Source organism: Microcaecilia unicolor, chromosome 1 (genome assembly GCF_901765095.1).
Source record: "Microcaecilia unicolor chromosome 1, aMicUni1.1, whole genome shotgun sequence".
NCBI lineage: Eukaryota > Metazoa > Chordata > Amphibia > Gymnophiona > Siphonopidae > Microcaecilia > Microcaecilia unicolor.
In genome coordinates, this window is record NC_044031.1 from 71,403,155 (window position 1) to 71,427,654 (window position 24,500).

The window sequence follows — 24,500 nt, forward strand, 5'->3', positions numbered from 1 at the left end:
TGGGAGAAGATGGGACTTTGGATAATTTATCACAAACCCCAGTAGCTCCAGGAGGCGAATAGTCATCTGCATGGACTGTAGAGCTCCTGCCTCGGATGTGTTCTTTACCAGCCAATCGTCGAGATAGGGGAACACGTGCACTCCCAGCCTGCGAAGCGCCGCTGCTACTACAGCCAAGCACTTCGTGAACACTCTGGGCGCAGAGGCGAGCCCAAAGGGTAGCACACAGTACTGGAAGTGACGTGTGCCCAGCTGAAATCGCAGATACTGTCTGTGAGCTGGCAGTATCGGGATGTGCGTGTAGGCGTCCTTCATGTCCAGAGAGCATAGCCAGTCGTTTTCCTGAATCATGGGAAGAAGGGTGCCCAGGGAAAGCATCCTGAACTTTTCTTTGACCAGATATTTGTTCAGGGCCCTTAGGTCTAGGATGGGACGCATCCCCCCTGTTTTCTTTTCCACAAGGAAGTACCTGGAATAGAATCCCAGCCCTTCTTGCCCGGATGGCACGGGCTCGACCGCATTGGCGCTGAGAAGGGCGGAGAGTTCCTCTGCAAGTACCTGCTTGTGCTGGAAGCTGTAGGATTGAGCTCCCGGTGGGCAATTTGGAGGTTTGGAAACCAAATTGAGGGTGTATCCTTGCCGGACTATTTGGAGAACCCACTGGTCGGAGGTTTTGAGAGGCTACCTTTGGTGAAAAACTTTCAACCTCCCCCCGACCGGCAGATCGCCCGGCACTGACACATTGATGTCGGCTATGCTCTGCTGGAGCCAGTCAAAAGCTCGTCCCTTGCTTTTGCTGGGGAGCCAAGGGGCCTTGCTGAGGCGCACGCTGCTGACGAGAGCGAGCGCGCTGGGGCTTAGCCTGGGCAGCAGGCTGTCGAGAAGGAGGATTGTACCTACGCTTACCAGAAGAGTAGGGAACAGTCTTCCTTCCCCCATAAAAACGTCTACCTGTGGAGGTAGAAGCTGAAGGCTGCCGGCGGGAGAACTTGTCGAAAGCAGTATCCCGCTTGTGGAGCTGCTCTATCACCTGTTCGACCTTCTCCCCAAAAATACTGTCCGCATGGCAAGGCGAGTCCGCAATCCACTGCTGGATCCTATTCTCCAGGTCGGAGGCACGCAGCCATGAGAGTCTGCGCATCACCACACCTTGAGCAGCGGCCCTGGACGCAACATCAAAGGTGTCATACACCCCTCTGGCCAGGAATTTTCTGCACGCCTTCAGCTGCCTGACCACCTCCTGAAATGGCTTGGCTTGCTCAGGAGGGAGCTTGTCCACCAGGCCCGCCAACTGCCGCACATTATTCCGCATGTGTATTCTCGTGTAGAGCTGGTAAGACTGGATTTTGGCCACGAGCATAGAAGAATGGTAGGCCTTCCACCAAAAGGAGTCTAAGGTTCTAGAGTCCTTGCCCGGGGGCGCCGAAGCATGCTCCCTAGAACTCTTAGCCTTCTTTAGGGCCAAATCCAGAACTCCAGAGTCGTGAGGCAACTGAGTGCGCATCAGCTCTGGGTCCCCATGGATCTGGTACTGGGACTCGATCTTGGGAATGTGGGGATTACTTAGAGGCTTGGTCCAGTTCACCAGCAATGTCTTTTTGAGGACATGATGCATGGGTACTGTGGACGCTTCCTTAGGTGGAGAAGGATAGTCCAGGAGCTCAAACATTTCAGCCCTGGGCTCGTCCTCCACAACCACCGGGAAGGGGATGGCCGTAGACATCTCCCGGACAAAGGCCGCAAAACACAGACTCTCGGGAGGAGAAAGCTGTCTTTCGGGGGAGGGAATGGGATCAGAAGGAAGGCCATCGGACTCCTCGTCAGAGAAATATCTGATGTCCTCCTCCTCCTCCTCCCACGAGGCCTCACCGTCGGTATCAGACACAAGTTCATGAACCTGTGTCTGAAGCCGTGCCCAGCTCGACTCCGTGGAAACACGGCCACGGTGTGAGCGTTGAGAGGTAGACTCCCTCGCCCGCACCGGCGAAGCTCCCTCCGCCGACGTCGTCGGGGAGCTTTCCTGGGAGGCGACCGCAGTCGGTACCGCAAGCGGCACCGATGTCGGAGACCTCACCCCGGGCAAGGGGCCAGCCGGCGCCTCACTCGACGGTACCGGTGGCGCAAGCACCCCCGGTACCGGAGGGGAAGGGCGCAACAGCTCTCCCAGGATCTCTGGGAGAACGGCCCGGAGACTCTCGTGCAGGGCGGCTGTGGAGAAAGACATGGAAGCCAATGCAGGTGTCGAAGTCAGAGTCTGTTCCGGGCGTGGAGGCTGTTCCAGGCTGTCCAAGGTGCAGCGCATCGACACCTCCTGAACAGAGGGTGAGCGGTCCTCCCGGTGCCGATGCCTACTGGGTGCCGACTCCCTCGGCGACCCAGAGCTCTCGGTACCAACGAGGGAAGGAGACCGGTGTCGATGCTTCTTCGACTTTTTCAAACGAAGCATGTCACCGGAGCTTCCCGGTACCGACGAGGAGGACGTAGAATCCAGCCGTCGCTTCCTCGGGGCCGAGGCCGAAGAAGGTCGGTCTCTGGGGGGCTGTACCGCAGGAGCCCTCAGGGTAGGGGGAGACCCACCCGAAGGCTCACCGCCACCAGCAGGGGAATGGACAGCCCTCACCTGCACTCCAGTCGAAGCACCACCGTCCGACTACATCAGCACTAGTGGAGGTCCCAGTACCACTGACGCCGCCTTCCGATGTCTCGGCCCCGACGATGCAGAGGGTCGATGCCTCGATGCGATCGATACAGTCGCGGCCGAGGGCGGAGGTCTTGACGCTGTCAACGTCGACGCACTCGATACTCCCGGTGCCGATGAAGAGCCCGAGAACAAAACGTTCCACTGGGCCAATCTCACTACCTGAGTCCTTTTCTGTAAAAGGGCGCAAAGACTACAGGCCTGCGGGCGGTGCCCAGCCCCCAGGCACTGAAGACACGACGCGTGCCTGTCAGTGACCGAAATTACCCGGGCGCACTGGGTGCACTTCTTGAAGCCGCTGGGAGACTTCAATGACATGGGCGGAAAAATCACGCCGTCGAAATCAAAACTCATAATTGCGGTAAGGCACCAAAAAGAGGGGGAGAAAAAACTCGACCCGAGGCCTCAAAAGGGCCTACCTCGAAAACGAAAGAAAACTTAACGGGGCCAAAAACTGGAAATACGAGAAGGGGAAAAAGACCGAAAGGCCCTTCTCCGAAATCCCTTTTTTTTTTTTTTAAAGCGAAAAGTCAAGTGACGCACGAGGGTCAACTTAAGGGGCGCGAACGGCGCAAACACGACCGTACCGAGCGCGGACAAAAGAAGACTGACGAACACGAGCCGGTTCGGGCGGGAAGACGGCCGCGCATGCACGGTGCGCGCATGGGCGCGCGAGGACTAGCAAAGGCCTTTGCTAGTGAAGTTTCCGATTTGCGGGGCTGCCGTGGACGTCACCCATCAGTGAGAACAAGCAGCCTGCTTGTCCTTGGAGAACAGCAAATATTCAAGACAGTGCTGGATATATGTAAAGTAGTTCACGTTTGTTGGTCTTTGTGGTATGCCTTGTTAAATAGATGGGTCTTCAATAGTTTGTGGAAGTCAGTTAGTTCATTTTCAATCTTTTAATTCTTGAGTCTTACCAATTCGAAGATATGGATCTGTAGCCATATCTTGAAATGGTCCTTTAGATCTGAAACCCAATCCTGATTGTGCATATTCTGATACTATATATTGAATATCTTGTATATTCTGATACTATATATTGAATATCTTGTATATTATGATGCTATATACTGCACTATATCTTGACACTATATCTGAACTACATCTTGACACGGTGCCGAGTTGTTAACCCCATTTCCACAGAATGTATACTTTAGATGCTACTAATCTCCCGTTTTCAAACAGTTTTTTTTTTCTAACCCACACATCCAAAAAACCAAAACATCTCATCAACATGCTCTTCCTAAACATATTCATCATCATCCACTCATTCACGATCATTCACGCAACATTCACTGCCCCCCTCCCCCCCTTCGGAACTCAATGTTATACCAGTTCTCCACCACCACAAAAGAATGGCCAAAAGAACAGCCAAATTAATCTCACCCCCACGAAACGACAACCACCAAAGAAACCCACCATCACGCAGACAACCATCTCAAAAAAACACTCTCACCTAAACCCAAAACAGCTACAACAAGGCAACTCACCAATATCCACCCATCAATCCCAAATGATGTACCATACCGAACTATCCGAGTGGGTTACATCAATGCAAGATCGGCAGTCAACAAAACTGAAATCCTCACAGATTGGATTAAGTCAGACAATCTTGACCTCTTATTTATCACAGAAACCTGGATTCACGACCCTACAGACCTCATCATACTTGATCTATGCCCCCTGGCTATAAAATCTCACACTGGACCAGAAAAGAAAAAAAGAGGTGGAGGTATAGCGCTCATCTACAGATCAAACTTCTCCGCTGAACCCATTTCCGAAACCATTACACCACAATTTGAAATAGCCTCAATCAGACTTCACTGCCCTACACTCTATGACCATCTAATCTGTATTATATTTTACAGACCTCCCACTAACTGGAACAACAACCAATCCATATTCATGGACTTCATATCAAACGCATGCATCAATAATCCCAATGTACTATTAATTGGGGACTTAAACCTACATTTAGAAGATTCCAACTCTGCCCACACCCGTGAATGTAGGATCTTCTTCACCTTTGTAACCTTAACCTCCATCCTATACAACCGAGCCACAGCAAAGTTCACTCGCTCGACATCATCTCTTACAAATTCTCTACAGACCAAAACATCTACATATCCGATATCAACTGGTCTGCCACCCCCTGGTCGGATCATCTTAAATCGACATTATCCTGGCACTGGCAGAAAAAAGGCCAGCCTAAAGCACAGGACCCTGTAACAATCATCACTAGAGGACGGATTGACAAAGAAAGGTTCTGGCAACAAATATACAACAACTGGTCTGCACAATCAAATTCAAATCACTTCCTTTTTTTTTTAAATTTTATTTATAAGAATTTAATTTTACAAGCAGTAAAATAACTTGCCAGAAATACAGACAAAATAATACAAGAATTATTTCAATCAGGTAATTATAAACTCTTCCTTAGACCACAAAATAGGGAGAGTGAAACAAGACAAGGAGATCAATTAAACAACAGTAAACAAAGAAAATGTGGTATTAACCTGATTATTCCCAGTTATTTATTATCTGAATCATTATTCCACATTGATCATCTGGTTGGCTTCTTCAAACCCAAAACGGTGTATAGTCAATTTATTTCGTTGGAAACCCAGTCATCTGTGGGCAGCTCATCACGCAGCGGTCCCACACTTGCTGCACAGGGGACAAAACGCTGGCTATCAGCGGCTGACCCCCGATTGTCCCCTTCCTCTCAGTTAAGGTAACTGCAATTGCAGAGAGGAAATTTCAAGTAAACAAAGACAAAACTTCAGAGGTCAGCTAGGCCGTTGAGTGTACGAGCTTCAGGTCGCCATCTTTTCACTCTCCCTAATTGGGACACTCTGTCTGGTTTCTCCTCAGAGGCCTGTCTGATATGGGTAACCCTTCAGCATAGCCCTCTGAGTCATTGAAACAAGGAAGCCCCTCCACCACTAACAAGGTGGTGTCCCTTCGGAGGTGCAAATCACTTCCTTACAGAATGGGACGACAGGTGCAAACTTATACTGGACGAAATAGCCCCACTATGCACTAAAACTCTACATAGGTGTAACCCGTTGCCCTGGTTCAACTACCTACTAAAAAACCTAAAATCACAAACCAGAAAACTAGAAAAAACATGGAGTAAAATAAAAAATAACCTCACCTACAACGCATGGAAGCAGTCACACAGGAACTACAAAAATGCCATTAAATGAGCCAAAAGACCCTACTACACACAAACTATTACAACCAGCGGCACAGACTTAAAAAACAATATCAACTCAAAGAATCTTCTTAACACCAACCCAATAACATCCTCACCCTCAAACTACCCATCTGCTAACCAATTAGCCAAATACTTCAACGACAAAATTACCAAGCTTTGCAGCACAATTCCCCAGGACTGTGCAAATATCGATACCTTTCTAGATGAACTGGACCCCTACACAATTCCAGGCGACCGCTCATGGACAAATTTCACCCTCCTCACCGCTAAAGAAGTTTCTATGGCGGTCATCAAGCTCTCCAAATCCCAACTACATAATGCCCCAGAACGCTTTATTACAGATCTCACTTCCCACCTAAACTTCCTACTACAACAAGGTTCATTCCCTACTGAAGTAGAGGAGTGGCCTAGTGGTTAGGGTGGTGGACTTTGGTCCTGAGGAACTGAGTTTGATTCCCACTTCAGGCACAGGCAGCTCCTTGTGACTCTGGGCAAGTCACTTAACCCTCCATTGCTCAATGTAAGCCGCAATGAGCCTGCCATGAGTGGGAAAGCGCGGGGTACAAATGTAAAAAAACAAAACATGGCAACATACTACTTACACCAATACCAAAGAACCCCAAAAAACCTGCGAGTGATGTCACCAACTACCGCCCTGTCGCCTCCATCCCTTTGTCAATTAAAGTGATGGAAAACAGAGTGACCTCTCAATGAATATATACAAAAATTCTCCATTCTTCATGAATGGCAATCGGGTTTCTGTCCAGCCCACAGTACTGAAACCGCCCTACTCACTCTGATATCCAAATTCAAACAGGAAATATCATTTGGAAACAACATCCTCCTTCTACAATTTGATCTATCCAGTGCATTTGACATGGTAAATCATAATATTCTTACCAAACTACTGGATAAACTTGGGATCGGCGGAAATATCATTAATTGGATAAAAGGCTTCATCACCTCAAGATCTTACCAAGTTAAACCAACCTCTACTATCTCATCTCCCTGGTCACCAAACTGCGGTGTACCTCAAGGATCGCCCCTATCCCCGATCCTCTTCAATCGTATGATGATCCCCCCAGCCAAAGCTCTATTCAGGCATGGTCTCAACCCTTTCATTTACGCCAACGGCGTCACCATATTCATTCCCTTCAAATCTGATCTAACAGAAATCTGCGACAAAATATCCTTGGGCATGAACATCCTAACCTCCTGGGCCAATGCCTTTATGATGAAAATGAACAAAGAGAAAACACAATGCCTAATTCTCTCATCTCAACATTCCTCACTCCTCCCAACAAATCTTAACACCTCCGACATCACAATTCCCATATCTGATAACCTGAAAATCCTTGGAGTGACATTAGACAAACATCTCTCACTCGAAAATCACGCAAAATCCACTACAAAAAAAATGTTCAACATGATGTGGATACTGAAACGAGTAAAACCATATCTCCCCCCTTAATACATTCTGGAACCTGGTGCAATCCATGGTACTTACCCACGCCGACTACTGTAACAGTATCTTCTTAGGCTGCAAGACCCATATCCTGAAAAACTTCAGACTGCCCAAAATACAACAGCAAGACTAGCAAACCACGATTTGAATGCGCAACACCTGTTCGTGAAAAACTTCACTGGCTTCCTATCCGAGAACGAATCAACTTCAAGGTCCACACATTAATCCACAAGATCATCCACGGTGAAATCTCCGGACTATATACTCAATCTGATTTACCTTCCCACCAGAAACATGTCTGAAACCTTGCGAACTTACCTCAATCTACATTACCCCAACTGCAAAGGGCTCAAGTACAAAACCTATCATGGATCCAACTTCTCCTTCTTAGGCAGCAAACTCTAGAATGCCCTTCCCAGATCTATCCGATCAATTAGGAACTACCTACCCTTCCGGAAAGCACTAAAAACCCATCTGTTCACGCAAGCCTACCCAAATGACCCAAACTAATCCTATGAACCCACTTACCCAACACTTGCCCATTTGTAATTACCTATATCTTTTACTATTCTGCAATACTTAACTTACTTCACTCTATCAAATTTCTCTATCTAAACCTAGTAACCCCTATTACTATGTAAGCCGCATTGAACCAGCTTTGAGTGGGAAAGCGCGGGGTACAAATGTAATAATAATAATAATGTTGTTTAAAAACCCCATCCTGGAGGTACAGGACAAATATATTCCGCGTATTAGAAAAAGGGGAAAAAAGACTAAACATCAGCCAGCATGGCTAAACAGTAAGGTAAAGGAAGTCATTAGAACCAAAAAACAATCATTCAGAAAGTGGAGAAGAGAACCGAATGAAAGCAACAAAATAAAACATAATGAATGCCAAGCCAAATGCAAAGCGGAGATAAGGAGGGCAAAAAAGGGCTTTGAAAAAAAGTTAGCGTTAGAAGCGAAAATACAGAGTAAACCTTTTTTAGATACATTAAAAGCAGGAAGAAGGCTAAAGAATCGGTTGGGCCGCTGGACGAAAATGGTGTTAAAAGGGCGATCAGGGAAGACCAAGCCGTAGCAGAGAAATTAAATGAATGCTTTGCTTCGGTCTTCACCGAGGAGACTTTGGGAGGGACACCGGTGCCGGAAAGCACATTTGAAGCAGGCGAGTCGGAGAAACTAAACGAATTCTCTGTAAACGTGGAGGATGTAATGGGTCAGTTCTGCAAACTGAAGAGTAGTAAATCACCAGGATCGAATGGTATTCATCCCAGAGTATTAATAGAACTGAAAAATGAACTTGTAGAGCTACTGTTAGTAATATGCAATCTATCCCTAAAATCAAGTGTGGTATCAGAAGACTGGAGGGTAGCCAATGTTACGCCGATTTTTAATAAAAGGATCCAGAGGAGATCCGGGAAATTATAGACCGGTGTGTCTGACGTAGGTACCAGGCAAAATGGTAGAGGCTATTATCAAGAATAAAATTACAGAGCACATACAAAAACATGGGCTGATGAGACAAAGTCAGCATGAATTTAGTGAAGGGAAGTCTTGCCTCACCAATCTACTGCATTTTTTTGAGGGGGTGAACAAACATGTGGACAATGGGGAGTCGGTGGATATTGTGTATCTGGATTTTCAAAAGGCGTTTGACAAAGTGCCTCATGAAAGACTCCTGAGGAAACTGGAGAGTCATGGAATTGGAGGTAGGGTATTACTATGGATTAAGAGCTGGTTGAAAGATAGGAAGCAAAGAGTAGGGTTGAATGGTCAGTATTCTCAGTAGAGAAGGGTAGTTAAGTGGGGTCTCGCAGGGGTCTGTGTTGGGACCGCTGCTTTTTTAAAAAAAATTTATTAAATTTTTTTTTTACATTTATATCCACCAACATAAATGTATTGGAAATATCAGAAATTATAATAGGAGTATAATACATTATATCAAACTGATATAATCTTGAAATAAACATTATTATTTGTCCACAATAAGAAATAGATCAAGATACTAAGAAATTTCTACTGAGTAATACAATAACGTAGTATAACTATTACAAACGGAAGGGAAGAACAGATGATCACAGCCGGCTTAAACAGCATTAACTATGGGAGTCTCTACAGGTGAGACATCTTTTTCTTTTAATTCAATGAACTCCAATAATTTCTTGGGTGTAAAGAACACAAAATTCACTTTTGCAAAGGAGACATAACATTTACAAGGAAATTTTAGAATGAATGTTCCACCTAGTTTAAGATCTCTTGATTTATACATAAAGAATTCTTTTCTCCTTTTTTGTGTGTTTCGCGCCATAGCAGGAAAAACCTGTATCTTTTGTCCCAAGAAAGAATCATTAATATGGCGAAAGTATGAGCGAAGAATATTGTTTCTATCAGGTTCAAGAGCGAAGGTGACTAGTAATGTTGTTCTTTCAGTTATTAAATCAAGAGAGCTCTCCAAGAATTCTGTCAAGTTAAAGTCAGGATTAGGAGAAGGCTGAGGTTGTTCTTTAGGCACCTTAGTTATCCCAGTTATGTACTGGGCCCTCGTTATGGGGGGGTATCCCTCAACGGGTATTCCCAGTACATCACAAAAATATTTCTTAAGCATGGTGACTTGGGGAAATTCAGAAACCTTAAATTACATAGTAACATAGTAGATGACGGCAGAAAAAGACCTGCACGGTCCATCTAGTCTGCCCACGATAAACTCATGTGTATACCTTACCTTGATTTGTACCTGTCTTTTTCAGGGCACAGACCGTATAAGTCTGTGCAGCAGTATTTCCCGCCTCCCATCACCGGCTCCGGCACAGACCCCGTATAAGTCTGTGCAGCAGTATTTCCCGCCTCCCATCACCGGCTCCGGCACAGACCCCGTATAAGTGTGCCCTCCCCCATCCTAGCCTCTCAACCACCAACCCCTCTAGACGCCATAAATATGCAGATGACACAAAAATATTCAAAGTTGTTAAAACACATGCAAACTGTGAAAAATTGCAGGAAGACCTTCGGAAATTGGAAGACTGGTCATCCAAATGGCAGATGATATTTAATGTAGACATTACTGCGTCCATTATTTTCCAGATATTCCAATTTTCTTTCTTGGATTTCTCTTTCTTTAATCAAAGTCGTGGTTAAGTTTTTTAATTCTTCAATTTCTCCTGACATTTTAGTAATTTTCACATTCTGTTCTTGAGTTTGTTCAAATAAACCCTTATTAGACTTTTTTATCTCAAGTATTTCACCTTTAACTGAGGCATTCATTAATAATAAGGTACTATTCACACCTTGTATGGCGTCCCATAGTGTGCCTAACGACACCACTGAAGGTCTTACAATTCCTCCGGTACTCACTGCTACGATCTCCCAGGTTGGTGGAACAATATCCAGCATAGATGTTTCCTTTCCCGGGGTTGAGGTGCCCATAGTTCCTCCTTCCACAGCCAACACCGGGTTTTCGTCCTCGGGAAGCCGTGACCCCATGGTCAGCAAATCGTCTCCGGGTCGCGGAGGAGCAGTGTGGGAAGGAGGGCTCAACGTCGCTCCTTCTATGCTGCACTCAAAGCCCAAAATGGCCGAGTCCGCCGAAGTGGGCACTCGCTCTCCAAGGGCTCGAACACCAAAGTTCTCCATAGTCGTCTCGCGAGAGGTAGGTAACGGAGGCGGTACCGTGGAGGAAGGAGCCGCCGTCTTCCCCTTTCTCTTACCCATCGCGAAGTCGGGTAAGTGATCCTCTCACAGGAGCAATGTCAATTCTCGGGAGCTACTGAGCCTAACAACCGTTCACGTCGCCATCTTGATCGAGACCGGGGACCGCTGCTTTTTAACATATTTATAAATGACCCAGAGATGGGAGTAACTAATGAGGTAATTAAATTCGCAGATGACACAAAATTATTCAGGGTCGTCAAGTCGCAGGAGGAGTGTGAAAGATTACAGGAGGACCTCGTGAGACTGGGGGATTGGGTGTGCAAGTGGCAGATGAAGTTCAGTGTTGACAAGTGCAAAGTGATGCATGTGGGTGAGAGGAACCCGAATTACAGCTATGTCATGCAAGGTTCCGCGTTAGGAGTTACGGACCTAGAAAGGGATCTGGGAGTCATTGTTGATAAGACATTAAAAACATCTGCCCAGTGTGCTGTGGCGGCTAAGAGAGCGCACAGAATGTTGAGTATTATTAGAAAAGGGATGGAAAACAAACACAAGGATGTTATAATGCCATTGTATCGCTCCATGGTGCAACTGCACCTCGAGTATTGTGTCCCAATTCTGGTCGCCGCATCTCAAAAAAGATATAAAGGAATTAGAAAAGGTGCAGAGAAGGGCGACGAAAATGATAAAGGGAATGGAACAACTTCCCTATGAGGAAAGGCTGGGAAGGTTAGGGCTCTTGAGCTTGGAGAAAAGGCGGCTGAGGGGTGATATGATAGAAGTCTACAAGATAATGAGCGGAGCACAGTGGACAGATGTGAAGTGTTTGTTTACACTTTCAAACAACAACAAAACCAGGGGACACAAGATGAAGCTAGAATATGGTAGATTTAAAACAAGGTAAAATTATGTATCATACTTGATCATTTTCTTTCCCTTAATCATAGCCAATCAATCCATAGACTGGTGGGTTATGTCCATCTACCAGCAGGTGGAGATAGAGAGCAATCTTTTGCCTCCCTATATGTGGTCACGTGCTTCTGGAAATTCCCCAGTATGTCGATATCAAAGCTCCATCCGCAGGACTCAGCACTTAGAGAATTACACCCACAAAGGGACACTCTGCCCAGCTCACCACCGCCGAAGCGGGGAAGGGGAAATATTCCAGCGCACTACCACCGGGGTGGTGGGCAGGAAACCACACCCGCCGACGCGGGGGGAACTGGCTTATCCTGCTACCGCAACTGCGGGAGGAGCTGGCTAACCCTAACACTGCCGAAGCGGGAGGGATACAAAGCTACCCTACTACCGCACAAAGCGGGAGGGAGCGCCGGCATAATTTAGTTATCAATCCAGCCACCGCCGAAACGGGGGGGGGGGAGGAAGCAGCAGCTCACTGTAACACAAAATCGTCTCAACTCGAAGAGACTTCAATTGGAAGAACTTGAACACGAAGTCCTCGTGAACAGGAAATGAAGACTGAACTTGAACCTGAAATATAACCAGAACACAAACTATACAGATATCTGGGAGGGGCTATGGATTGATCGGCTATGATTAATGGAAAGAAAACTATCAGGTATGATACATAATTTTACCTTCCCTATCATCAAGCTGATCAATCCATAGACTGGTGGGATGTACCGCAGCAGGGACATGGCGGGACATGGAAATCCCTGAACGCAACACTGAAGCCCCAAACTGGGCCTCGGCCCGAGCAGCCACATCCAAGCGGTAATGTCGTGAGAAGGTATGAGCCGACGACCAAGTAGCCGCTCTGCAAATCTCTTCCAAGGAGACAGATCTGGACTCCGCCATCGAGGCTGCTTGTGTTCTAATACAGTGTGCCTTCAGCTGAATAGGCGGAATCTTCCCTGTCACCACAAAAGCTGACGCGATCATCTCCTTGACCCAACGTGCCACTGTAGGCTTAGATGCCTGCAGACCCTTACGAGGGCCTGCAAACAGCACGAACAGGTGATCCAACTTCCGGAAATCATTGGTCACTTCCAAGTATCTGATGATGACCCGTCTAACATCCACGTATTTGAGCGCAGGGTACTCCTCTGGGTAATCCTCCCTACGAAAGGAGGGTAGGTAAAGCTGCTGATTCACATGGAATCGAGAAACAATCTTGGGCAGGAAGGAGGGCACTGGGCGAATCGATACTCCTGCCTCAGTGAATCGCAGGAACGGCTCTCTACACAAGAGAGCCTGGATCTCAGAAACTCTTCTGGCTGATGTGATAGCCACCAGGAAGACCGCTTTCAGCGTCAGGTCCTTCAGCGATGCCCTTGGCAAGGGCTCGAAGGGCGGCTTCTGCAAGGTCCGTAGTACCAGATTGAGATTCCACGTACGCACTATCGAGTGCAGAGGGGGGCGCAGGTGATTAACTCCTTTGAGAAAGTGTACCACATCTGGCTGTGAAGCCACGGAAGCCCCCTTCAGGTGACTCCTGAAGCAAGCTAGAGCCGCCACCTGGACTTTCAGTGAACTGAGCGACAGGCCTTTCTCCAGCCCCTCTTGCAGGAACGCCAACACTGAAGAAATTGGAGCAGTGAAGGGTGATACAGAGCCTGCCTCGCACCACGACGCAAAGGTACGCCAAACCCTGGCGTAAGTGGTAGAAGTAGAGCGCTTCCTCGCTCTCAGCATAGTGGCGATGACCTTGTCTGAGAAGCCCTTCTTCCTCAGCCGCTTCCGCTCAAGAGCCAGGCCGTAAGACCAAAGGGGGAGGGATCCTCCATCACCACGGGACCCTGATGTAAGAGGCCCAGCTCCGCTGGCAGCCGCAGAGGGCCGCCCACCGAGAGTCTAAGTCCGCATACCAGGGACGTCTGGGCCAATCCGTACCCAACAGGATAACCCGGCCCGGATGCTTTGCCACCCGGCCTAGCACCCTGCCCATCATGGGCCAGGGCAGGGAACACCTAGAGAAGCTCCTGTGCCAGCCACTGCTGGAGAAGAGCATCGACTCCCAGAGATCGAGGGTCCCGTCCTTTGCTGAAAAAACGCGGCACTTGGCAATTGGCCGAGGACGCCATCAGATCCAGGCTCGGCCGGCCCCAGCGTTTCGTGAAGTCCAAGAACGCCTGAGCAGACAGTTGCCACTCTCCGGGATCCAAGGTATGGCGACTGAGAAAGCCCGCCTTGACATTCATAACTCCCGCAATGTGGGCCTCCGACAGCTGTTCCAGATTCGCTTCCGCCCACAGGCATAGCTTCATGGCCTCCTTAGCTAGAGGGGCGCTCCTGGTACCTCCCTGGCGATTGACATAGGCCACAGCCGTGGCATTGTCCGACAGGACGCGTACAGGCCTCAGCACCAGTGCCGGGAGAAACTCTAGAAGCGCCAACCGAATGGCTCGGAGTTCCAGGAGGTTGATGGACCATCTCGTCTCTGCAGGACACCAGAGCCCCTGCGCTGTCCGTCCCAGGCAGTGGGCTCCCCAGCCCGTTAAGCAGGCGTCCGTCGTGACAACAACCCACTCCGGGGTCGTAAGAGGCATTCCTGCGGACAGCTTGCCTGGCCTCAGCCACCAGCTCAGCACCTTTCGCACCGCTAGATCCAAAGGAAGGCGTACGGCGTAATCCCCCGAGACAGGAGTCCACCGCCGCAGAAGAGAGTGCTGTAGTGGTCTCATATGAGCCCTGGCCCAGGGCACTACCTCCATCGTGGCCGTCATGGAGCCCAACAGCTGCACATAGTCCCAAGCCCAAAGAGAAGAGGAGGCTAGGAACTGGTCCACCTGGGTCCGAAGCTTGACGCTCCGGTTGTCCGGCAGGAACACTCTGCCCACTTGGATGTCGAATCGAACTCCCAGATGCTCCAGGGACTGAGTCGGGCGCAGCTGGCTTTTCTCCCAGTTGATGACCCATCCCAGGGAGCTCAGAAGAGCATTGACCCTGTCTGTAGCTCTCCCGCACTCCGCACAGGAAGGGGCTCGGATCAGCCAGTCGTCCAGATAGGGATGGACTTGCACTCCCTCCTTGCGGAGGTAGGCCGCGATGACCACCATTACTTTGGAGAAGGTCCGCGGAGCCGTAGCCAACCCAAACGGGAGGGCTCTGAGCTGGAAGTGTCAGCCCAGCACTGCAAAGCGCAGAAAGCACTGATAAGGCAGCCAGATGGGAGTATGTAGGTAAGCTTCTTTGATGTCCAGGGAGGCCAGGAATTCTCCCTTTTTCACCGCAGCTATTACGGAGCGACGGGTCTCCATCCGGAAGTGCCGAACTTTCAAGGCCCGATTGACTCCCTTGAGGTCGAGAATAGGCCAAGCAAAGCCTTCTTTCTTTGGCACCACAAAGTAAATGGAGTAGCGTCCCTTGCCAAGCTGATCTACTGGCACCGGGACAACCGCGCCCAGGCGGATCAGGTTGTTCAAAGTCTGCTGCACGGCAGCTGCTTTGATCTGAGACTTGCAAGGAGTGTTTACAAACCCGTCTCTTAGGGGTCGGCAGAACTCTAGCTTGTAGCCGTCTCTGATGACTTCCAGAACCCAAGCGCCTGACGTTACCCTGGTCCACTCACCCAGAAACAAGGACAACCTTCCTCCTATCTGCACTGGGCCATGGACCAGGTCCCCGTCATTGGGTACACGACCCTGGGGGCAGGCCGGAGGACGAACCTCCTGGACGGCGGTCCCTACAAAAGGAATGCTGCTTGGGGGAGAAGTTCCGTTTGAAGGAAGCGGAGGCAGAGGAGGCCGACTTGCCCAGGCGATACCGACGGGCTTCCTGGAATCGGCACTTAGAGGAACCAGGACGGGCACTGCCGGCCCGAGTCCTGACCTCCTGGCAACCTCTTGCCCTTGGACGTGCCGAGCTCAGTCACGATCTTATCCAGCTCGTCCCCAAAGAGCAGCTTGCCTTTAAAAGGCAGCTTGGCTAGGCGAGATTTAGAGGCATGGTCAGCAGACCAGTGCTTAAGCCAGAGTCACCGCCGTGCAGAGACTGTCTGAGCCATACCCTTGGCCGAGGCTCTCAAAACATCATACAGCAAGTCTGCCAAGTAGGCCAAACCTGACTCCAGGGTCGGCCATTCCACCCTCCAGGAAGGGTCCAAGGGGGAAGCCCGCTGCAAAACAGTCAGACACGCACTAGCCACGTAGGAGCCGCAAACCGAGGCTTGCAAACTCAGAGCGGCCGCCTCAAAGGATGACTTTAAGGCCGCCTCCATTCTCCTGTCCTGGGCGTCCTTCACGGCAGTGCCACCTTCCACCGGCAGCTCCGTTTTCTTAGTCACGGCAGTGATTAAGGAATCTACCGTGGGCCAGACAAAGGCTTTCCGTTCCCCCTCATGTAAGGGGTACAGACGGGACATAGCCCTGGCTACTTTCAGGCTCGCCTCAGGGGCATCCCATTGCGCTGAAATTAAGGTCTGCATGGCCTCATGAACGTGGAAGGTTCTAGGCGGGCGCTTAGTTCCCAGCATAATGGCGGAGCCAGTAGAGGCTGAGAGAGAGCCTTCCTCCGGAGAGGCAATCTTCAAAATGCTCATGGCCTGCACAAGCAGGTTGGGCAAATCCGCTGAGCAAAAAAGCCGCGCTGCAGAGGGGTCGTCCGCTCCATCTGAGCGAGGATCAGTCTCTTCCATAGATTCCGCTAAGGATCTCTGGGAGAACTCAGACACGCTGCCGTCATCCACATCACAGGAGACTGAGTCCCCCGAGGGTGGAAGATCCACCCGAGGGCGCTTAAGCATACAGGCCTCATCACCCCGATCAGAGAGGTGAGCAGGGGCAGTGTTCTGCATATGAAAGGCCTGATGCAGCAGCAAAATGAACTCAGGGGAGAAACCCCCCAGTCTGTGCATTTCTGCAGCCTGTGCCGCGGCCCTAGAGGCGCCCTCCATCTGCGCTCTCAGTAGCGGGGGAGAGGCTGTGTTGCGCATCCAAAATGTCTTCCGGCGCGAAACTACGAGAAGGAGCCGCGCGGGAAGAAGAGCGTTTTAATTTCGCCGACTTCTTACTGTCACCCGATTCAAGGGCGACCAAGCTGTTAACCTCTCCCATCTCGAGGGCGGCCCAAGAAGAAGCCGAACGAGCCGCGTGGCCGGTCACGACTGGGAGGGCGGCAAGCGGGGGATGGGCGCGTAAGGCGGGAAAGGCCGCCGCGCCAGAGGAAAAACCGGTGAACTCTCCCGGCTCCGAAAGGGCGCCCAAAAAGGGCGACTCTACCTTCGAGCCCCCCGCTTCCCCACTTACCTTCGCTCCTGCGCTCGATTGGCTGAACGCCTCTAGAGAAAATCTCGCACCCATACTGATTTCATTCATTACAAATTCATGCTATCCTCCTTCCAGTCCTCCCTATTCCTCGCCAAACAGGACTATTACACCCAATTGACTAATTCCCTCAGCTCTAACCCTCGTCGTCTCTTCGCCACCCTTAACCCCCTCCTCAAAGTGCCCTCCGCTCCCACCCCACCACCCCACTCTCTCCTCAATCACTGGCTGATTACTTCCGTGACAAGGTACAGAAGATTGACTTCGAATTCACCACCAAGCCATCTCTTCCTCTTCACCCTTTAACCCACTCAGGCCTCCTTCTCCTCTTTTCCTGATATCACCGAAGAGGAAACCGCCCATATTCTCTCCTCCTCGAAATGCACCACCTGTTCCTCTGACCCCATCCCCACCAACTTACTCAACACCATCTCTCCTACTGTCACCCCCCCATCTGTCATATCCTCAACCTCTCTCTCTCCACTGCAACTGTCCCTGACACCTTCAAGCATGCTGTAGTCACCCCACTCCTCAAAAAACTATCACTTGGCCCTACCTGTCCCTCCAACTACCGCCCAATTTCCCTCCTACCCTTCCTCTCCCAGATACGTGAATGCGCCGTTCATAGCCGTTGCCTTGATTTTCTCTCATGCCATCCTCGATCCGCTTCAATTCGGCTTTTTCCCCCTACACTCGACAGAAACGGCACTATCTAAAGTCTGCAATGACCTGTTCCTTGCCAAATCCAAAGGCCACTACTCCATCCTCATCCTCCTCGACCCATCCGCTGCTTTTGACACTGTCAATCACAATTTACTTCTTGCCACACTGTCCTCATTTGGGTTCCAGGGCTCTGTCCTCTCCTGGTTCTCCTCTTATTTCTCCCACCATACCTTCAGAGTACATTCTCATGGTTCTTCCTACACCCCCATCCCGCTCTCTGTTGGAGTTCCTCAGGGATCTGTCCTTGATCCCCTTCTTTTTTCAATCTACACCTCTTCCCTGGGCTCCCTGATCTCATCTCACGGTTTCCAATATCATCTTTATGCCGACGATACCCAGCTTTATCTCTCCACACCAGACATCACTGCGGATACCCAGGCCAAGGTATCGGCCTGCTTATCCGACATTGCTGCTTGATTGTCCAACTGCCACCTGAAACTGAACATGGCCAAGACTGAGCTTATTGTCTTCCCATCCAAACCCACTTCTCCTCTCCCTCCACTCTCTATCTCAGTTGATAACACCCTCATCATCCCCGTCTCATCTGCCGCAACCTCGGAGTCATCTTCGACTCCTCCCTTTCCTTCTCTGAGCATATCCAGCAGATAGCCAAGACCTGTTGCTTCTTCCTCTATAACATTAGCAAAATTCGCCATTTCCTCTCTGATCACACCACCCGAACTCTTATCCACTCTCTCATTACCTCTCGCCTTGACTACTGCAACCTACTCCTCACTGGCCTCCCACGTAGCCATCTATCCCCCCTTCAGTCCGTTCATTACTCTGCTGCACGTCTTATCTTCCGCCTGGACCGATATATTCATATCACCCCTCTCCTCAAGTCACTGCACTGGCTTCCGATCAGGTACCGCATACAGTTCAAGCTTCTCCTACTAACCTACAAATGCACTCGATCTGCAGCCCCTCCCTACCTCTCTACCCTCATCTCCCCCTACGTTCCTACCCTTAACCTCCGCTCTCAAGACAAATCCCGCCTTCCAGTACCCTTCTCCACCACTGCCAACTCCAGGCTCCGCCCTTTTTGCCTCGCCTCACCCCATGCTTGGAATAAACTCCCTGAGCCCATTCGCCAGGCCCCCTCCCTGCCCATCTTCAAATCCTTGCTCAAAGCCCACCACTTCAATGTCGCCTTCAACACCTAACCACCATACCTCTATTCAGGAAATCTAGACTGCCTCAACTTGACATTTCATCCTTTAGATTGTAAGCTCCTTTGAGCAGGGACTGTCCTTCTCTGTTAAACTGTACAGCGCTGCGTAACCCTAGTAGCGCTCTAGAAATGTTAAGTAGTAGTAGTAGTTCCCTCAATTTGTACTTTCACCAATTTGTATTTGATCCAATTATGAACTAGTTATTGTTTATACCTGTATATCCGTTCTATGTAAGCAAACCATTTTAATGTTGTATAAGTTAACTGTACTCCACCTAGAACTTAAAGGTTAAACAAACTATAAATGCCAAAATTAAATTAAATTTTAAAAAGGCTTAGAAAATTACCTCCACATAGCATTAGTCAAAAGACTGAAAAAGCTACCTATTGTAAAACCATTGCTGAAGTTTTACACAAATGGTGGTTTGCACTCTTTTCTCCTAACATGTTTTCATTCACTTTGTTCCACAAAACCGCAGAACATTATACTTGGCAGGGTGCAGCTGACTGTATTCCATATTAATGATCTGTAACGATAAGCACCTAATATCTTTTGAAGGTCTGAGGGCTTAGGTTCTCTTAAGGACTTTGGTCTGAAATGATTCTTAAATGTTGCCAAAACCACAAAATTAAAGAAACCTTACATATTTAGGTGATAATATTAAAAGCATCTCCGCATGTATTTACACATGTAGATGGGCAACATGTGTAAATGGTAATTTCATAAACCCAGTGCTTACACATGGAGGATTCATTGGGATGCAGAAAAATCTGAGAATGTTTTGGGTGGGCTGAAACTTTCTGGTTATGATTTCCCATTTCAGAATGAAAAATACACAAATATATAAACACATTTTCCTTGTAGGTTCCGCACCAGCTCAGAGAGAGTCAGAAACTTAAAAAGTGCTCAGTTTGGTCAGGGGCTTTACATGAGGCATTTCTGCCTCAAATGCTATAAAAAAATTTTTAAGCCATTAAGCAGCTTCCAATGTTAATTGGTGCAACTTATAAGCGCTGCATGATCTGCTCTTTGATTTTATATATAGAATTTCAAGAGTGCCATTTCCCCTGAACATGTTGGCAAATATACATTTATTTGCTCACGTCCTTCTACATATTTTACAAAAGAATCTGCCTTTAGTGCAGCCTTTTGCAAACTAATGGCAAAACTGTGAATGTCCTGACCTACACATTTTAATTCCTCCCTCAAGAACCAATGTAGAATGTTTTTGTTTATTTTTACCTGTGCCAGACTGTAGAACCAGATCTGTTATCTGCACCCCATCACAAGGCTGCACTTGTTTCCTTTCCCCATGTACTTGTTTACAAAGAGTGCAGATATAGTCGTCTTTTTGTTCTGCATTCAGTTCATTTTCTGTACTTTTGTTGCATTCTATGTGAATCCACCTAAACAGAATGGAATTATATATTCACATTTAAATGACATATATTGCTGCTTTAATTTCTACAATTTCTCACAAATATAAAAAGCATATGTTTATATATTGCCTTTCTGTGGTATAATCAAAGCAGTTTACATATTACATACAGGAGCAATGCAAAGATTGGCATTAAATGGAGATGGGACATTATGTAGTTTTTCAAACATGGAATAAGGCAGCAAATAAATCCAATGTTCATCTAACCTACCTGTTAAAAGGCCATATATATGAGCTGATCTCCAGCTCAGTGATGTGTTAGTTTTCAGAAAATCCCTAATGACTATTCATGAGAGGCATGTTATCTGATTGCACTGCCTCTTATATATGCAAATAAATTTTAAGCATATCCATAGGGATATCCTGAAAACTAGACTGACTACTAGGGGAGCCCCTAAATTGATTTGAGTACAACTGCTTTAACTTTCCTTTCACTTTTTCAAGGCTGTAGATCTTTTGTACTTAACCTCATGTGTTCTTGAACTGTTAGCTTTTCAGTCTCCCTCAAATTCATTGGCAAGTAGTTAAATATATCTAACGCCCTTTCTTTTACTGTTTTTTGGAGGGGGAAGAGGGGACTAGCAATTTTCTCCTACTTATTTGGGCAGCCGGCTCATTCAGATGAGGGCTTGTACTTGCTGCTATAAGTCTTAATTTGCAATTACACAGATATTTATCCCTCCAACTGACCTATCCAATCACTGCAAAGACAATCCTTATCTGAAGCCATGTATTAGTGCTCTTTCTAGAATCTAACAAAGAGGGAAACTAAATATGATCACTGGATACTGTCACTGCACAATGTCAGGAACTATTTCTCCCTCCACCCACCCTCAAGAAGTTGTGAGCACTATTTTTGTAGAATTCCCAACTAGTCGAGGAAGCAGAAGACCCAACCTGGGAATCAAATCCTGGTCCTTCTGAATAATAGTGCACAGGATTGCCACTGAGCCACCATGGTCAACAACCTGCACATATTTTTATGAAGAAATATTTTCTATATGTTATTCCTGAGATAAACCAAGCATATCTCAGTGACAACACAGGCCATCAGGTAATTCACTTTTAACCCAGTCACCCCCACCTTGAGTCTAACTATGAACTACTTAGTTTTTATATCAGTATATATTGTACAATGTCAAAACCTTTTTAAAAATCTAACTATACTATATTCATTGCCTCCACCAATCTCAATTTGGCTGCCCAAAGAAACTGATCAGATTTGTTGTACTTCATCTCTCTGGAAACACCATGTTTCTCTAGTCACTGCAACCTAAGATGGTGAAACTAACTGGCCAATAATTACTGATCTCCTCTCTATTTCCAGTTTTATAAAGAGGTCTACATATTATCTCCCCTTCTCTAGTCCTTCAGAACCACTTCCTTCTCAAAAACTGACTAAACAGAACTAAGTGTGAAGCTTCCTTAACATACTAAGAGCCATTCTATCAATCCCACTGCTTTGTTTACTTTCTTTTGCTAGTTCCCTGTAAACTTTCTCTTCCATAAATGCAGCAAAACTCAACACTCTACTATATATATATTCTTGCAAACTATTAGTGTTCCACATCAAATCTGAACAAAAGTCTGGTTAGTGTTCGTTTCCTCCTTCAACTCTGCATATTCCTTTTTACCTCAATCTTAACATCCTACTTTCCAGTACATTCCACTTTCATTAATATGGCTGAAAAATTCTTTCCACCTTGACCAACCTTAATTTCTTGCTTTAGCCAGTACAGTACCTTGTAAAAGACTTCATGGTGTGTGTGTGTGTGTGTATATATATGTATATATATGTGTGTGTGTGTGTGTGTGTGTGTGTGTGTGTTGCTTCGGCACCTAACCTTTATACCTTTCAGGAAATCTAGACTGACCCTATTTGACTGACTGTACATTTGTCCTTTAGATTGTAAGCTCCTTTGAGCAGGGACTGTCCTTCTATGTTAAATTGTACAGCGCTGCGTAACCCTAGTAGCGCTTTAGAAATTTCAAGTAGTAGTAGTAGTGTGTGTGTATATATATATATATATATATATACACACACACACACACAAATACAGTGCACTCCATTTAAGTGCATGTCGGAAAAGAGCATGCTCTGTTTAACTGCATGACGTACTTCGGTCCCGATTTTGGCACCATCAATTTCTATGGGGACAAACTTCGTTTTAGCGCACCACTGATAAGTACAAGATTCGCTTATATGCATGGTTCAAGACTGCTCCTCTATAGGAAAGACTCTGCATAAGCGCGCTCATGGAATAGGGAAGCCGATTGGCGCAACCAACGAGATTTCAAATTTACTGCCTTGTACTGCCACAGGCAGAATAAGTGAAAGAATGTTGTTAGGGCATACACCGGGGTTGTCGTCACGGCGGAACTGTAAGACTAAAACTGGCTGAACGAATAGAAGTTCTTAAAAAATTAGAAAACAAAGTCAAGAATCTACTGCTAAAGAATATGGTGTCAATCCCAGTCAAATTTCACGTGTCTTGAAGCAGAAAGACCAGCTTCTGGAAGACTGGCAAAACAATACAAATCCACAACGGAAACGAAAACGGGCGGGAAAAGCTGAGGAGGGAGAAGATGTTCTTCTTCGGTGATTTTCTCGAGTCAGGAGCAGACAGTTTCCTGTCAGTGGTCCACTGCTTATGGAGAAAGCTAATCAGCTAGCTGAAAGTCTTGGACTGACTGAATTCAAAGCCACTTTTGGATGGTTGGAAAGATGGAAGGAGAGGAACAACATAAAATTCAAGTAACAACATGGTGAAAAACAAGACGCTGTTGACTTTGGTGCTGAAAATTGGGTTGTTTCAGTTTTTCCTACCATCTCGAACGAGTTTGCACCTTGTGACATTTTCAATGCTGACGAAAACGATCTCTACTGGCGAGCAATTCCTGATGGAACACTTGCATTCAAACAAGCCAAAACTACAGGAAGTAAAACATTGAAGGACTGACTGACGATCCTCCTTTGCTGCAATATGGATGGGAGTGAGAAGTTGGAACCACTCGTCACTGGAAAGAGCAAACAGCCCCGTTGATTCAAGAATGTTCAGTGACTTCCTGTGTCATACGAGGCTAATGCAAATTCATGGATGACTGGGGAAATTTGAAAGAAGTGGCTAATGAAGTAAGACACTAGAATGCGGGCACAAAAGCGTCAGATTTTTTTGCTTTGTGATAATTGTGCCGCACACAGTGATGATGTCAGGTTGTCTAACGTCATGGTGGTCCTTCCTGCCACCAAACACTACCTCTCTAATCCAACCTATGAATCAGGGCATAATAGACAATTTCAAACAACATTATCGGGCTCTTGTGCTACGTCGTCTGATGAGCATTATGGATGACCAGACTGTCAAGGATAAACGTGCTGTTGAACTGGCTCGTAATCTATCAAAAACCTCCAGACTCATATTTGAAAAAGAAACTCCACTGGCTCCCACTCAGGGAACGTATTACGTTCAAGATCTGCACGACTGTACACAAAATCATTCACGCGGACGCCCCAATCTACATGCTAAACCTCGTGGACCTACCGCCAAGAAACGCCACAAGATCATCCCACAAATTTCTCAACCTACACTTCCCCAGCTGTAAAGGACTAAAATACAAGCAGTTGCACGCCACCACCTTCTCTTACATAAGCACACAATTATGGAATGCATTGCCTACAGACCTGAAAACAATCGACGAAACAACTGTCTTCCGCAAATCTCTGAAGACATATCTCTTCAGCAAGGCCTACAATGAGAACCGATAGCCACACCAGTACACCTCACCAACCCACTCAGTTAAGAAAGCCCACCTTCTATAATTATCCTAACCACTATCCCTTCCTTCCTTCCTTCCTTCTTTCTTCCCTCACTTAATTTCTGCACAACACTAAATGTATCTGCTATC

At 47.4% G+C, this 24,500-nt stretch overlaps 1 protein-coding gene across 4 annotated transcripts in view; it reads right to left on the reverse strand.

Moving 5' to 3' along the window:
• The window catches only part of KMT2C (lysine methyltransferase 2C), a 917,733-nt gene that overhangs the window by 552,650 nt on the left and 340,583 nt on the right, over window positions 1–24,500 (reverse strand). For all 4 annotated transcript variants that reach the window (XM_030198371.1, XM_030198346.1, XM_030198363.1 and 1 more), the window contains one exon: window positions 20,399–20,562. In XM_030198371.1, coding sequence (XP_030054231.1) covers window positions 20,399–20,562 — 164 coding nt within the window. The remainder of the gene's footprint in view (window positions 1–20,398; window positions 20,563–24,500) is intronic.